Source organism: Venustampulla echinocandica (assembly GCF_003357145.1).
Source record: "Venustampulla echinocandica strain BP 5553 chromosome Unknown scaffold_0, whole genome shotgun sequence".
Classification (NCBI taxonomy): domain Eukaryota; kingdom Fungi; phylum Ascomycota; class Leotiomycetes; order Helotiales; family Pleuroascaceae; genus Venustampulla; species Venustampulla echinocandica.
Genome location: NW_022474205.1, coordinates 5,768,786 through 5,784,748, shown reverse-complemented (window position 1 = coordinate 5,784,748; position 15,963 = coordinate 5,768,786). Strand labels below are relative to the sequence as shown.

The 15,963-nt window shown below is 47.2% G+C and overlaps 6 protein-coding genes across 6 annotated transcripts; 3 read left to right on the top strand and 3 right to left on the bottom strand.

The window, feature by feature from the left end:
• Nucleotides 1-594: 594 nt before the first annotated feature.
• Nucleotides 595-1,111, bottom strand: BP5553_01780 (Uncharacterized protein; the record flags this gene model as incomplete). Its single annotated transcript, XM_032010403.1, has 4 exons — nucleotides 595-665; nucleotides 751-846; nucleotides 895-998; nucleotides 1,062-1,111. The coding sequence occupies 4 exons, from the start codon at nucleotides 1,109-1,111 to the stop codon at nucleotides 595-597; spliced, it is 321 nt and encodes a 106-aa protein (XP_031874457.1).
• A 653-nt stretch (nucleotides 1,112-1,764) lies between these two features.
• Nucleotides 1,765-3,009, bottom strand: BP5553_01779 (uncharacterized protein; the record flags this gene model as incomplete). Its single annotated transcript, XM_032010402.1, has 2 exons — nucleotides 1,765-2,517; nucleotides 2,575-3,009. 2 exons carry the CDS (start codon nucleotides 3,007-3,009, stop codon nucleotides 1,765-1,767), a joined length of 1,188 nt encoding a protein of 395 aa, XP_031874456.1.
• Nucleotides 3,010-4,591: 1,582 nt separating this feature from the next.
• BP5553_01778 (Uncharacterized protein) lies at nucleotides 4,592-5,668 on the bottom strand (the record flags this gene model as incomplete). Its single annotated transcript, XM_032010401.1, has 1 exon — nucleotides 4,592-5,668. One exon carries the CDS (start codon nucleotides 5,666-5,668, stop codon nucleotides 4,592-4,594), a length of 1,077 nt encoding a protein of 358 aa, XP_031874455.1.
• Nucleotides 5,669-8,217: 2,549 nt separating this feature from the next.
• Nucleotides 8,218-8,628, top strand: BP5553_01777 (uncharacterized protein; the record flags this gene model as incomplete). The annotated part of the gene is made up of 1 exon (XM_032010400.1): nucleotides 8,218-8,628. The coding sequence occupies one exon, from the start codon at nucleotides 8,218-8,220 to the stop codon at nucleotides 8,626-8,628; it is 411 nt and encodes a 136-aa protein (XP_031874454.1).
• A 410-nt stretch (nucleotides 8,629-9,038) lies between these two features.
• Nucleotides 9,039-11,172, top strand: BP5553_01776 (uncharacterized protein; the record flags this gene model as incomplete). Its single annotated transcript, XM_032010399.1, has 5 exons — nucleotides 9,039-9,095; nucleotides 9,152-9,742; nucleotides 9,800-10,593; nucleotides 10,768-11,002; nucleotides 11,074-11,172. 5 exons carry the CDS (start codon nucleotides 9,039-9,041, stop codon nucleotides 11,170-11,172), a joined length of 1,776 nt encoding a protein of 591 aa, XP_031874453.1.
• Nucleotides 11,173-12,980: 1,808 nt separating this feature from the next.
• Nucleotides 12,981-14,177, top strand: BP5553_01775 (Protein YOP1; the record flags this gene model as incomplete). The annotated part of the gene is made up of 3 exons (XM_032010398.1): nucleotides 12,981-13,009; nucleotides 13,126-13,275; nucleotides 13,343-14,177. 3 exons carry the CDS (start codon nucleotides 12,981-12,983, stop codon nucleotides 14,175-14,177), a joined length of 1,014 nt encoding a protein of 337 aa, XP_031874452.1.
• Nucleotides 14,178-15,963: the final 1,786 nt, after the last annotated feature.

Genomic DNA, 15,963 nt, shown 5'->3' with positions numbered 1-15,963 from the left:
ACCAAACCAACACCCGCCATCAACGTCATGACAATGTCCAGTGTGGAATTTGGTGATAGTATTACGCACAACAATAGTCTCGCTTTATATCTATGTCATATTAAGGAGCCTATCTCCATATCAAGTGGTGGGATTGAGGGTGTAAAGTAAGTTTGTTAATCATCGTCACGGCCTTAAACAGATGCAAACACAAAGAAAGGTCTGATTGTAATGTATTCATGTATTCCTTAACGCCTTGTCTCTGCAATACAATGGGCGCGCCCATGGCCGCCGAATGCGAGATTCCCGTTTCGCTTTTTTACCCTCATAAATTCGCTCCATCAGCTCCTCAGGATCAAGTGCCGACCAAGCCAGAAACAAGCTCACGCCCAACTCAAAGTACAAACGCCTCAAGACCCGCAAAGAAAACCATATCCACCACAGTAGGTACCAAGTGAATACCCCCAGTGTGCCGAACAATGTCGATGCATACTTAGGGTGCTGCATTGAGAAGGCGAGGGACAAGGCGAGACTGTAATTGAACAGATCCTCGAGCGCCATGTTTTGTCGACTTCATCAATGTGTATTGCATTGGTATCTGGAGGGTGGTTGAATCTAGGCGTTAGTGAAGTCGGTCTCCGTTGGTAGGAGGCCACCATCAGTAGCCTTCTCGCAGGTGCATGAAGCTGTTGCATGGTCAATATAGTTCATAAGGTAGTGGTCAATATAGTTCATAAGGTAGTGGCTCGATTGGCCCAGGATTAAACATACCAGCAGGTCGGGCACCACAGGAGCATGTATCACCGCTCAAGGTAGCGTTCTCAATATTTGCTCTCTCGCAAGTGCAGCTTCCAGCAGCGCGAGCACCTGTTACTTAGTTAGATCTGTCTTGAAGAGGTGAAGACGTCAACATACGGCATGAGCATCGGGGGCCAGCGACAGTGTTTTCAGTTGATGCCTTGTCGCAAGTGCAGTGAAGCGCAGATTTCTGGCCACAGGAGCATTTGGCATGGGAGGCGCTGCGAGATTGTTAGCAGTCGCCAGGGAGAAGGGAAACCGCTATGGGTATGGGGTTCACATACCAGACGCAGCCTTGGCTGCTCTTGCCACAGCAAGTGACGGGCGTAACCATCGTGTCGGCGGGTTTGTTGAGCTTCAAAGAAGAGATGCGAGTTATTGTCGAAGTAAGGTGAGGGCTGGCGGAGCGGCGTGGATGATTTGAAGATTTTGTGATAGAAATTTGTATAAAGGGAGAAGACCAAAACCCCTCCCTTATGTACAGGTCTAGACACGGCTGCAGCCTTATCGTGGGGCGATTGCTTTGAATTACTTTCCCTCTGATTGGTTGGTGTGGGACTGTGGTTGAGTCCTCGAACTACGTCATTTCCAGCTTCAACTACTATCCATCTCTCTATTTCGTTGTAATCAACCTATTCTTATTCGACGAGGTCTAAAACGCATAAGAAAGTTCTATCATCTAGATGCGTCTGCGTCTCGCTTAAATCCGAAACTCTCAAACTCAGCACCAACTAGAAAAAACGCTCTTCGTTTTGGAGGCGGATATATGCCATCCTTAGACGCTCTTAATAATCTAACAAATAACAGAAAATTCCACCGCTCCACCCAATCCTCAAATATTATACCCCTTCCCACCTCCATGTCAAAAGACAAATCAAGGAGGCATCTCATCGTTGATGCAGATCGTTCCAACTTCAACCAAGTAGGTCGAAAGCCGGCGCGCGTCTTTCCCTCCGATCAATCGATCGTAGCTCGGCCGTTTGCTCCTTACTTCCATGCCTTGGACAGTCTTTGTAATGAAGCTTGTGAGCATTCATTTGAGCTCCTTTTTGAGCCTCCTTTTTGAGCTTCCTTTTTAACTTTCCATCCATCCTTCATGTGGCCACCGATATGTAGTAGGAGGGGCATATTCAGCCTTCTAGCATAGGCTTGCTGAAAGTCGTACAAACTCTTCTTGGCTTCTTTGGTGATACATAGCTCTTGCAACTCCTTGAATGCCTGGCGATAGCGATTATCCAACTCCTCTTGAAGACATTTGGGAGCTGTCAGGGACACCTTGTCGCGAAAGTTGTCGATCGTCTCTTGTAGCATCTCATTGCCAAGTCTGTCGTGTATACCCTGCAAGCGGCCTGCCCAATATGAGGGTGGCATTGCTTGGTGGTGTTCATTTGGGTTTCGTGGGGTCGTAGCTGCTAGTGAAGGTTCGCAGCTTGTCCCAGCAAGCGCAGTTGGAGTAGTAATACTAGCGACTGCTGTTGTAAGGGGGATGAGATTGTTGGTGCTAGCAAAGGCCTTGACCTTAGGTAGGCGGATACTTGAAGGTGTAGAAGAGGTAGGTTGTATAATGGACGGCAAACAGTCGTGACCTTTGCTGCAACTCGAGCTCATATTGGAGAGCGAGAAAGTTGAAGTAAGGTTTGATAACATGCCCATTGTACGGGACCTTGGAAGATTTGTAATTTGCCGACCTGCTCTATTAGGGAGAGGATCCACGGGCCGTACTGGTACCGGCATAGTATGCTAGATGGTTGTTAGCTGAAGTTTCGACGTCACTTTCCAACGAATGTTCGAACTCACCTCTTTCTCCCCCATCTTAGGGGTCAACAAACGAGGTGTGACGGGGTGAACAGTATCATCGTGACCACAGCCCTTTGTACCAATAGATTTTGGGATACGCGTTGGTCCCATGGTGTCTGGGCTGGAAGTGCTGCCCTCGCTTTCAGTAATTGGGATGAAAGGAAGAGGTTTGTTCTTGGAAAACTCATATCTCATCGGATTCTGCAAGCTAATAGGACCCGATGGTAAAGGGGGCGGAGAAGACACCGTATACTGCTGGTGCTGACGGGGGTTGGGCTTGGAGGTTCCAGCCACCGCCTTTAGAGAGGTCTTTTGGAGGATCTGAACAGAAGAAAGCTTCCTTAGGAAGCGGCGAGGGAGCTGTGAGAATGAAGGAGTAGAGGCAAGGGAAGGGTTTGATTGTTTGGCTGGATTGGAGACATCAATATTATCCATCTTGCTGGTTGGGATGGGATTGTTGTGGAAGGTGTGATTGACGATGGATCTGGGAGGATTCCATTTTGACAATAGTGAGAGGTATGATAAGCTTAGTCTCTCCTAATTGCTCGGCGGTGAATCGTCGTCGTGAGATGGCCGCCCAGTCCAGTTGAGGGAAATATATTAGTCGTCGCCATAACGCGGCCATATAGATATAATCAAACTAGGCGAACTTCTGATCAATAGGCATATCCTTCTGCTCGATGGTCCAGTACATGTGGGATATTAGAAAGAACTAAAACGTATAAATAGGTGGCTCGTATTGTTCAGTTTATGTTAATATATATTGAATGTTGGCAAAGGTTTGCTGGTGCTAATTAAAATCGATTTTGGTCTAAAACGCGGTATAAACAATTGCCCCCGAAGGACTAAGACAATCTGCGACTTACTTGTGGAATTGCTAAAGTCACTTAAACAACCTAAAACAGGACAAGTTGCAGTGTCCTCTCTTTTGTTTTGGGTGCGCCACTGAGTCCTTTGCTTAATGGAATAACTAAAGGACCAAGGCAACCAACCATGTACAAATAATTTTCACAAAGTGTCCATGTACAAGCAATTTCACAAAGTGTAAGACAAGAGAAGTCAATATATAGCCATAATAGATTGTGAATGGTTTCAATTTGTTGGGTTATTTATTCATCAAGCACCTTGAAGCCCTTACTACTAAGCTAATTGTTCACTTGCTACGAAGCAGTATGAACAGCCTTTGCAGCCCAGGGCGGAACAAGATATTCCTTTCACTTGAATGTCCTAGATGCGTCGACTCAATGGCATGCATTCGGAACAATTACACTGAATATACCACAAAATCCGTGGAAAGTATCCATAAGTAGAGAATGCTTTGAGTCCTCTGCACAAAACTAGCGTAAAGAGTGATTCAGGCCTAATTACTGTAGGAACGGGATGCTACCATAATAGCACTTCCCAAGATTAAGCGATGCATCGTAGTAGTATAGCGAGTATACACAAAATGTTATAGGAACCCTCATTTGTAGGCTACAACTTCGTGCTTTAACTCAGCACATGCAGTAGGCGTTGCTAAAGTGCAACACGGCCAAACAGAAAGGATACACATATGCAAAGTGGATAGTTCCAAATAGTGAGGGGCTAGCTGAGATTTCTCGCCAATCAACTCTTGTTTGTGTACTACCAGGGGGTTGGCCGTTGTGCTTCAGCTGGCAAACGCACGGCCAGTTCTCCCTTAAGATGCCTTCCCTTCATGGCATTTTCTGTTCAAAATGGGCTGTGGATATTGCATGCTAAACAGGGGGGAGAGCTGGAAAAAGGCTTGACTTGCCTCTCCGACAGCACAGTGAAGAAAGTGGGCTTTCGAATCCGGAGAAACATGTAGGGAGCACATTTATAGAATAGCAACATCTAGAAACTTCAGACATTGCAACGATAGCAAAGACTGAGAGCCACACTTAACAATATGATTATCTCTATTTACGCTCATGCCATATCGGCATTAACAGGTACTGGAATTGAAAACAATTTGATAAAAAACAATTTAATCTGTGTCGTGTTAATCATTAGCCATCTACAACACCGAACGAGGGTACACTACGATGCCCTTACTTTCTCCTTCCCAATCCTTTATTTTGAATTCAAACTTCACGTCCCCTTTTCCCCTTTCTATAGGATGGCCCTCTTCATCCCATAACGACCTTTCCCGGAATGACACGTTTCCCTCCCAGTCTACTAGAATGATGCTTTGTCTTTGGGTACCATAAATACCCGGTATTCCACCATTCCCAGCTTCTGGCGCTTCTGCCGCCCTTAACCTAGCGTCCAAATGCTCCCCATCGCCGCTGAGCGCTTCGGGACTGCCGGTCGCAATCTGATCGGCTTCAGGTATTGTTTGAGGGGGTTCAGCATGGCCAATCGAAGGAATAAATATAGATTTTCGGAGCTCGTATAAATACTCCTCGAAATCCTGACCATCTTGTTGTGGAAGTGTGTTCGTATCGAGGATGGCAAACAGTCTGTCGACCAATTCCTCTTCTCCCATGCCAGCCTCGACTACTTCCGCGACAACACCTAGCATTTTCTCCTTGCCAATTTCGATCTTCGGCCAAGATATCGGGTCATCATAGAAGGTATTACTTAATCCATAAACTTCCCCTCTTCGCTTCGCAATCCATGGCACATCATCAGGAGTTCCAGCTCGATTTGATATAATCGCCAGAGGCTCAAGCCCACTGTCCGAACTTTTCTGCTTCCTTAATTTCCCGCATAGCAGGGAGAACCCTCCCACGCCCTTGACGCCTTCACCGTCCAACAATCGATGTACGAAATTCTCGATTCCCTCATCTTCTGAAGCTGAAAGCCAGGCGGTGACCATACCGCCTCTGCTGCGTGCCCCTTGTATCGGATGGTCAGCATCTTGAGTGTCGGTTTCGCGGTAATTTGTCAAGACGGCGAAGTTTCCCGTTCTGGTGATGCCGAGCCACGTCCCTTGCTCTGCTCGTTGTAGGTCTCTGGAGGAGAGGATCTGCTGGTCATTCGAGGTCCACCAGTGCGGTCTACTAGTTGGACGAAGGATGAATTCATCCCGATTATCGATGATGATGATTGAGTAAGTGGGGTGTGCTGTTGTGGCGAGGACAATACACATGGTGGCGGTTACCTCGTAGAACTGCGATAGTTCGGCCCAAAGTGAAGCTGGCACTAATGGTGATTTGATAGACCCACGAGAAAGGAGTAACCACAGAAACACGCCTTTTTGAGATGCGATTTCGTTTGGTTCCACATATATAAATACGTACAACAGTCTGGAGGAGAGGGAACGAAGGGATTCCAAAAAGACCCGATGTGTTGGGGGATGTACTTGCCTGTCAGGTACGTGGACCCTTGGCGCTAGAATTTATGGGCTGATGTGTATCTGTTGGTCTTTTGGCCACACGCTTGAGCTGAGTATTGAACCTCGGCCGGTCGCCAAGTATTCTGCTGAGTTGTTCCACTGATTTGTTGTTTTCTTCATATCCGCACCATGGTACACCGCCATGTGTTATCGGAACACTAGTAGCACCATATGCGCAGGGTAGCCACTGTTGTTTACCTATGGCTTAGATAGGTTGGCAAAAATTGAATTAGGTGGGAGTATGTAGGAATGAAGAAAATCAGGAGAACGCGTTTACACCCGCAACCCCGGAATTTGGCCAAGTGCACGAGCTCTGGCTTAATAAGCAGCCACCCCACACTTCTTCGACCTCACGCGACGTCATTGTGACATTGAATAGGGACCGAACGGAGTTAGAAACTATAACGACAGTCTTTCGTCGCCAACAAATACCAATAATACCCACTCCCAACGTTGTATGCTGCGTTGCTGCATATACATACGACCCGTTAGATCGAGACCCCAACGGTTTTGGGAGTCCATATGATACCTACATATTCATGGAATTCGTTGAGGGCGGCACTGGAACAATCTTGGAGGACGACTAGGTACGACAGCCATGCAAAATCCAAGTTAGCTCAAAGTTGAGATATTATATTGAGCAGCTTCGCCATATGCCTACTGCCGGTTATAAAAGAGCGGCCTTAGACTAAAATCGATTTACGCCTATGATTCTCGATTTTGTTCTTGTGGTTTCTCGATTTCCGCAGCTATCAAAATTCAAATAATAAACATCATATTCCTCACATCCGCTCGGCAGCGAACGAGAATTTTATGCTACTACCGCGAATGGTTTTATGTCAATATCCAAGGGTCAAGCTGGCCCTCTTATCCGCGGGATACTTTTCACGCATCGTGACCTCAGTCTTGCAGATATCATGGTTAGAAATAAGGAACCAGCTACAATTCCCGACTTGGTGGCTAGTGGGCTAGCACCCTGAGTACGGGGAGTTTCCGACCGTTGAACGCACATAGGTCAGTTCCTTGCAGCCTAGTCAAGGTTCAGGAAAGAGCTTGGCACTTGGAACAAATACCCTGGGAGCGATGTGATTGTCTACGGAGTACTTCGTAGCCCTGAGGATATATCCTGGTCCATCCTCTCGTATGGACCCCATTCCCACCAGTAGTTTGGACTTCGAGCCTTGACGCTCGATGAATTGATTAACAGTTAACTACTTGAACTCCTTTTTTCTAAAACATTTTGCTAGGCCACATACTCACATGGTGTGATATAAAATGTAACGGATCAATAGAATACAGACAAGTCAGAGATTTCGTTAATTGGGGACGGAATAAAGAACTTGCTGGATACCATGGTTTTCCGGTGAAGTCGCTGTATTTCAGTCGTTTGGGGGCCTTCATCCAAGTTCAGCTTCTTTGTTTCACTTCGCTTGGCATTCTTTCATTTATCATCTCTTCCTCCTATATTTCGCCCTTGCATTCCTTTCTCCCTTTCAGCTCCAATCCCTATGAAGTTATTTTTGGCTTATTTTATATAAGTTCGCCTCGCTTCAAGTCCTTGGCACTCGACCAACCTTCGCTGCGCCGCAAAAAAGAACATTGGCAGGCACGTGCCGGTCCAAGTGTTTCGAAGTCGGTAGGAGCACCGTATCCGGTACTGCCGTTAGAGTTGGCGTAAGAATCGCCCAGTCTCGGCGTCACCTTCACTGCTGCTCTGTGGCTTCAGCTGTTATGTAATAACGGAAATCACTGCCTCCCCCTTCCTTGCTCCCAACCGGGGCTCTATTTTCGCTACCCCACAAGGCAAATTGTTAGCGCAGGTTTAAAGCTACAGCGTAAGATTGACCCTGGTTCGGAATAACCTTTGGGCCCTTAAACTGCCATCTACGGGAAATGTCCGGCTCAGCCTCTTTGTTTAAGAGCGATTTTCTATTAGGGAGCAGCTGCGCAAAGTTGCTGTCACCATACAGAGGTACAACCGACCCATTTCCCCTGTTGGTATGTGGATCTTGAATCCTTAAGAATCCTCCTTCAGTTATAGTTGGGTAGATCCTTATGTATAATGCTCCTCTTGAAATCAAGGAAGTGACGAATTTGGAATGTTTGCCCGGTCAATCATCAGAATCTTATATTATCATATTCTATACCACTATCAGGTCTCTTCTTAAGCATGTATATATATGAGGTCAATTTCCCTCCATTTCAACCTGCCATCGCCTCATCGCCTCATCAATACCACCACTTGCCTACTCATCCGAGTACCTTCTATTGATTTACGGGACAACCTCCTCAACATCATCACCATGAGACTTTTGGCAACTCTACTGGCCGTCCTGGCTACCCTTCAACTTTGCTCCGCATGGGTTCTCGAAGTCAACGGCAAAGAACTGAGAGCCGGTTCTCCCATCAGCGAAACGTTTAGCAGCCGACAGGCCGAAAATGGTTGCCACGATATTGCTAGCACCATCACGAAGAAAGGTGTGAACGATTTCCGCTTCTGCACCATTCAGATGTTTGGTTGCCAGATCTCCTTCTACTCGGAAGCTCTTTGCGCGGGGGCAAACCTGGGCCACAGCGGCGGTCGTGGTTATAGCTGGAGAAAGAACCCCGTCAGCCCGGCTGGGTCAAAGATGGGCAGCTTCCGTATCACTGGATGCCATAGTCTCGGTGGCGAGTGGGGAACATGGGACACCTTCAGGACCAAGGAGTGCTAAATAAACACCACATGGCTAAGAAGTAAGTTGGAGTCTAGAAGAACCCGATATTCCTCCGCAAATGATGCTAACGAAAATAGATAATGATGGAGAGGGTTAGAGAAATAGAGAAACGGGGAGAGGATCTTGTGTTCTTGGGGGAAGGTGAAGGATAGGGGTTTTGGTAAAGTTTTTGTAGAGTTTTGTACATAGGGAGGGAGTTGAGGATGTTAGAGCAAGCGTTAAACATTTTTGTGTTGTTCAACCTGAAACAAGTTCAGCTATTGGCCAAGCTATATTTACCTATTTATACGTACCTCTCCTCTCACGTGAGCATTCGCCTGTTTGTCCACCCGTTATGCATACCCCATTTAAGCCACTCCTTCGCCTCATTACTGCGCATCAATCCTGATTCCTGAAAAGTGACGAAGATGGTTGGAGTGCCCCGAAGCAAAGGCTGCAGCCTCTGCGTTAAGCGTAGGATAAAGGTGTACCCTCCAACGAGCGATTAATTTTAATTCACACATGACTAACGACGCTCCAGTGCGATGAAGGCAGGCCCCATTGCGGAAACTGCAGGAAGTATGGTGCAGAATGCCCTGGGTATAGCAAAGAGTTCAAATTTGTAGCTGGGAGACCTAGTCGTGAAAGGCGTCATCGCAAAATCCAAAATGAAGACAACCCTTTCCATGAGACTATCGTCAACTGGAATAGATGCCCCACTTCGAAATCTCCCGAGGAAAGGGAATCTATTATGCAACTCCAGGTCCGGATCCTAGACGGCGTGACATTTCCGGATCGCCTGCAATCGCCCGACCTTTGCCTACAACAAGGCCTTTCGTTCCTTATTGGGCACCTGCAGCCGGCTACTCAGAGTGCCGCGGGCCATATGGGCCTTATCAGCTGGTTATCATTCTTGCCAACACACCCATTTACCAACGAAGGGTTGAACCGCGCAGTTCGCTGCTTTGTAGCCCATCAGGTTGGAAGAATAAGCAACGACCAGCAAATGATTCACTATAGTCGAACTGAGTATGTGCACGCCTTGTCGATGCTACAGAGAGCACTTCGAAGCCCAACGAAATGGAATTCATCCGAAACGTTGTGCTCTGCAATACTTCTGGGAGTCCACGAGGTAATTGTGTCTCTTAAGGAGCTACCAATTAAGCCACCCGTTAACCTAAACGTGTAGCTCTTCGCTGGCTCGGTAAGCCGCGAGTCCTGGATGAAGCATGCAAGCGGCATTGGAAAGCTGGTGCAAGCTCGCGGACCAGAATGCCATCGCACCAAGTTTGACAGCTGCATGCTCAAATCGTTTCGAGGAGTCATAATTATGGATGCAATGTTCTCCGGAAAGGATTGCTTCTTAGAAGAGAAGGAGTGGCAGGCAGTTACTCGCGAGCGATTAGATGGCAAAGACCCCGACGAAGTCTACGAACTCCTTGAAGATCTCAGTTTTTATTTATCACGTTGCCCTACCCTTGTCCGGCGTGGATACGATTTACGAGAAGCAAACATGAAGGGTGCCATGCCAGATATGGCCGATGTGTTGGACCTCAGCACCAAAACTCTTCAACTCTACCACGAGTTCCAACCTTGGTTCGCAAAGTTTACGTCCATTGTGGAGGCACCAACAGAAGCGGTTTCGGCACGCGCTGACTCTCTCTATAAGGTGATTTACCAGTATTCGGACTTCGCCATAGGGACAGCCTATCTGGCATATTGGGCTTGCATCATTATCATACAGGAGATTCTCACATCTTGCCACTACCCAGAAGACTTTTCAGCAAAGAGCGAGGAGCTAGCAGACAATATCTGCAAATCCGCGGAGTGTCTAGGAGAAGGTCCTTTTGGAGCCTATCGTATGGGTTTCTCTCTCCGGATTGCGTACGAAGTAAATAATATCACAAGAAGGAAATGGATCAAGGACTTGGTAGATGGGTTTTCAAAGACTTATGCTGCAGTTAACCCGGACGGCTACCCTAGGTAGTCTGGACAAATCTTACCCCTGAATATATTTCAGACTTGACAAAAGAAATCGGATCGTAAATACGTCCCGACATATGACAACATAAAACAACAGGCAAAGACCACCCCATTAGATTAAACTCGATTCGAGACATCCACAGAAGTGGAGGCTTCCTCATGCATACTTGGAAGCACGAGTCCACCACCCTCCCTGGACGTCACCGGCTGGATAATCGCTCTCCCTGCGATCAACAACAGCATTATCGCAACCTCCATCGCAAAGGCCATCCCAGCTTGGAATTGCCAGTCTCCCAGAATGGGGCTAAACCTGGCAGATCCAAACTCAGCCAACATGAGGTATGTAACCCTTACAATTAAGAACGGTATCACAGTCCCCGCCACCAACAATGCCTTCTGTCCCGCATCCGTAAGTCTGTACCTAATCCGAGGCGTCATCAGAAACACGGCTAGGCAACCAATATATCCAAAGGTAACTAGGAACACAACGGCGCCCGCTTTATAAATCGTGAGGCGGAGGGTGAAGGCGGAGACTACGATAAGGACAGCTGCGATCACGAGCGGAAGGCGGGACCATAGCAGGGCGAGCTTTATTAATTTGGGGTAGAGAGTCTCGCTTCGGTCTTGAGGGTTTACTCTCCCACTGCATATAGCTTTGTTAGCAAGAGGAACGAAATGCCTAGGATACGAACTGGCTTACCACCGTAAAAGTAGAAATATCCAAGACATGAGCAATGGAATAACGCCGACTCCTTGAAGCACGATTATTGTGACTGCAGTGCTTTTATTTGCGACTTCGACGGCCAGGTACAATGCATTTCCAATGATGCGGACTACAACGGACCGATGTTAGCTCAGAGCTATCCAGCAGCATTTGGTTTTCATACTGAGTGCTACGATATTGATGAGATTCCAAACCCCTCTTAAGATACACCTCCGAAGATTCCTCTGCCATTTCTTATGCTGCCAATACCACCAGGTTTGTATCGAGCGGAGGCAGATATTGATCGAGAGGATGGTGCCGAAGATGGCAATCTGTGCTATGGCGAGATGGAGTTTGTCTGGAGATGTTGGCAGGCGAATATGATCAGGGAGATTCAAAGACATGGTGGAATGATAGCACTTTCAAAACTTAGAGGAGAAATGTTGATAATCTGAGATAGAACCAAGACAGGGTGTTTAGAGTACAGCTGAAGGACCGAATGAGTCCCAGACTCACTGGACTTGCCTCTTCTTATATCTTTCATGATTCCGAAAATTGCATTGTAGCATCGCGGCAAATATCTACAAGAGGTTTGATTCCACGAGACGGGTTGCACCATAGCTGGTCCGCGCACTACTAAACCATTCCAATTTTGGTCTTATTCCACGAGGGGTGGACTCGCAAAGTATTCAGCTTGTCACATCGATCCAAGCTGAATATTCTTACTCCAGAGGTAATTAAGTCGAGTTGGCCAACGAGAGCGCAGGACTACTGTGGGCCTTGTCGCTCGTGGTATGTGACTATATTGGGACTAGCGCAATTCCCATGAGAGTGAGAACTGCGATGAATTCTCCGGCATCCCAGGACCCTTAATATAGGTATGAAGCACCACTGAGCACTTCGTTCGGGTGTTTAGGTGCGACTGGAAAGTACAGAACGGGAGACAGTGCTTTTCTGCTGTGCTGTTTCGCTGTTTCGAGCTTACTCAAGTAGCAAACGACTTAAGAGACCAGTGGCTTCGGGGGAAACTCAACAATAAAAGAAAGCGGTAGTACAATACAATACATGTCCTCGCTCACCACCACTACATTTTTGTAGAACACTATCTAGGCTATGTCATGAAGACCACATGCTCCTCTCCTCATTGAGAGACTGTACCGGTCGCGGAAAGGTTGAGGGCGATCTTCTTGGGGTCAGGTTGGAGGCTGCGGATGGCCGATTTTGACGCATGCGGATATTGGGCATAGGGGCCCCAAGCCAACTAACAGTTCCGCTCAACGCAATGACCAGATTAGGCTCTGCGAACGTTGAGTTAGGTATTCAATGGATGACATCGGTGAAGAATTGGGCGTGAAGCGTGAAGCATAACGAATAGCGGATAAATAAAGCACCGCGCAACGGCCTACGACAGCTAGGCAGGCGGCATAAGACGGGGAGCGACGTCACAAGCTGCGTGTTTGATACTGTGGTGTTGCGGTGACAGCACAAAGGAGAGCCGAGCACCGAACCACTGCCTGTGCGATAAGGTCATCAAGGTCATTCCCCGCCGCCGCCGTTCTCTCACTACGACACTCACACTGCTCTTTACTTCATTCATAGCTGAGCTCGATAATTGCGTATCGCTCTCCATCTCTACGCAAACCTCAACATCTAAGCATTCCATCCCGCAAGAGATAAGGCGATCATGTTTGATACATTCGCAAGGCTCTTATCGTAAGCTTGCCCCGCCATGTCATGTTCTGCCCTGTCCCACCTCGAGCTGCGATGGCAACTAAGTTATTGCGATACAAGCTATATACATGTTTTGTGCAATACTGACAGAGTGGCAGATCGATCCCCACATTCCTCTTCCCTGTGTTTGCCTCCTATAAAGCTCTCAAGACCTCCGATCCCGCGCTACTTGCACCATGGCTGATGTACTGGGTGGTGTTGGCATGCGCGTTGCTCGTTGAATCATGGGCTGGTTTTATTCTATTCTGGTATGCGATGTTCAAGCGATGTGATATGATATCCTGGAGCTGAAGCTAATAACTACGGTCATATCAGGATCCCGTTTTATTCCTGGATCCGCCTGGCCTTCCTCCTCTACCTCATTCTTCCGCAAACTCAAGGTGCCCGCGTCCTCTATCAGACTCACGTCCATCCCTTCCTCCGCGAAAACGAGCTCGCCATCGACGACTTTATATCATCCGCACACGATCGCGCTAAAGCAGCAGGTCTCTCCTACCTAAAGCACGCCATCGAGCTATTCAAACAACATGTCCTCGGCCTTCCTCCCAAAGCGCCAACGCCGCCTTCCACACCGGGTCCATTTAGCTACACACAAAGCCTCATGGCCCGGTTTAACCTCCCATCAGCGCGGGCTTCTATGCCCGCAAACCCCGTTATCGGCGCAACCAACACTGCAAACGATTTCTATGCGCTTCTCGCCTCAGCAGTGAGCGCCGCCACCTCGCGAGATCCTACAGCAACCGACCCCAGCGAGGCCCGTGATTTCTCAAACTCGCAGACACTTATTCCGCCCACCGTCCAGGGCGAAGAGCGCCTCTCTTTTATAGCCGCTCAGCGCGAACGCCTCTCCATTATTCTTTCAGCCCTGGATAAAGAAGCCAATACCCTCCAAACTGGGGATGATTCCCCTAGGCGCCCAGTAAGCGTCTTAAGTAGCCGGAAGAGCGAGGGTGATTTCGAGAAGATTGACGCGGAAAGCGGAGCAGAAGATGGGTCGCCCCACGCAAGGCGGGAGGCAAGTGGCGGAAGCTGGATGCCATGGAGCTGGGGCGTGAAACCCGAGACGGATGCCGATACTCTTATGACTGGGATCACGACTGGATTGCAGAAGGATGATGGTAAGGGAAAGAGTTCTGGGGTGGACGCGTAATATTATTAGCTTTGGTATTATTATTTGGAGTCGTGCTTGGTTGGGTTTGATTTTGGATTGTATGGTTAGTACTGAGTAGATAGGGTCTCACGGCTAGGCGTATTCTATATGTGGTGGGCAGACAGAGTATGTTTCCAAAATACTTGGAAGGACACGCACGGGCTTTGGTGATCGAGGCACTCAGTATACAAATAGACAGAGGACCCGTTCTACCCCAAGATTCATTTAGTACTTAGAAGGACTTATGCCTTATTTCACTATTTAAACTTTTGCAGTGCCGCTCTGCTTGGGTTGTTTTCCTTTTTTAATCTGTTTGAATTATTTATCCACCCTTTATCACAAGATCTATCCCTTCTTTCCTCAATAACCTTATCAACACTTTATTAAGAACAAACCATAGCTTCCAAGAGCATAGATCATTTATACTTGGCGCTCATTAGGATGCAACAACTTGCAACTTTTATTCAACATATCTGATAATTAAAAGCTAAATTCAGTTCATATTCCAACCTTTCGCGTCTTTGCACTGGCCACAAATGTTCCATTAGGACTTATAACTTTCTACATAGCTGGTTCACCACACACCGTATTCATTGCCGCCTTTTAGTGCACACATATACCCTGTTAGTTATAAAGCACTCTTGAGAGGTTATTTTGTCGCATATCGCACATGCTGGCGCTTGCCTAACTTGGTCATAGAGCACCCTTAGAAGGATGTTTTGTCGCATATCGCACCTCTTGGCACTTGCCCAGCTTGATAGTAGCATACCACGCTAGCGACATACTACACTCTTAAGATCGATACTTTACCGCCTTATAAATCTCTGGTTCGTCTTTTTAAGGGATATATAGTGCCGGGCTTTTAACGCGGTATGGTTTTATAGCGACTACTTCTTGTAGATACTACTTGTAAAGAGCGTTTCAGCTCAGGTGTTTTCAAGAGCAGTGGTTTGCTGCACGTCCCAAACCTGTATTTGCTCTGTGCATTTTATATGTTAAGATGGTGAAGTATTCAAGTACGGTAGAGGCAAATCACCCTTTGAAAAACTAGTAACAACAAAACATGCCATTACATAGCTTTGAATCATCTGGACAAAAGATGGGATTTTGTTATATGTTCTAAACAGTGGTGGCATTGTATAGAGCAGGTTTTGGTGCATATGGCACATCCACAGGAAGTAGAGAGTAGAGAGTTTGAGTCTTGTAGTGCATCGTGATTTGAAGGAAAATTTGACAGAAGATGTGACCAGTGTTTTGACGCATTTCACAGTTTTAAAAGGGCCACTTGTTGCATATCGCAGTGGTTACTAGCATTGCTACAAGGCGCAAGAGTAGATTATGTCGCAAATCGCACCTTTACGGCTATGTTATAAAAATAGGGTTGTCGCAGTTGCAAATTCTAGGTAGAACTTTGTTGCACTTCGCGATGCTCATTCGCCTTAACTGCAAGGCACAAAAACACGTTTTGACGCAAATTGCCCTTTTAAGGGAAGGCTGAAAGATTTGTTGCATGTCGCATCCTCAAGAAGGCACTTTGTTGCACATCGCATTATTCGCCTTATATGTAAGGCGTTAAAGTGGTTGCAGTTAAACAGGAAACCAATAGAGAACATAATGAAAGAGCTGGCGTGTATCGCAATTTTAAGAGGTGGCTTAATTACTGGGCTTGGCACACCCTACAGGCCTCTAGCTTTCTGTTAAAACCCGCATAACATACGCGAAGGTTCATTTTGGTAAGGAGAATAATCACCGCTCATGCCTGTGACATATCCACTATTGTATTCCC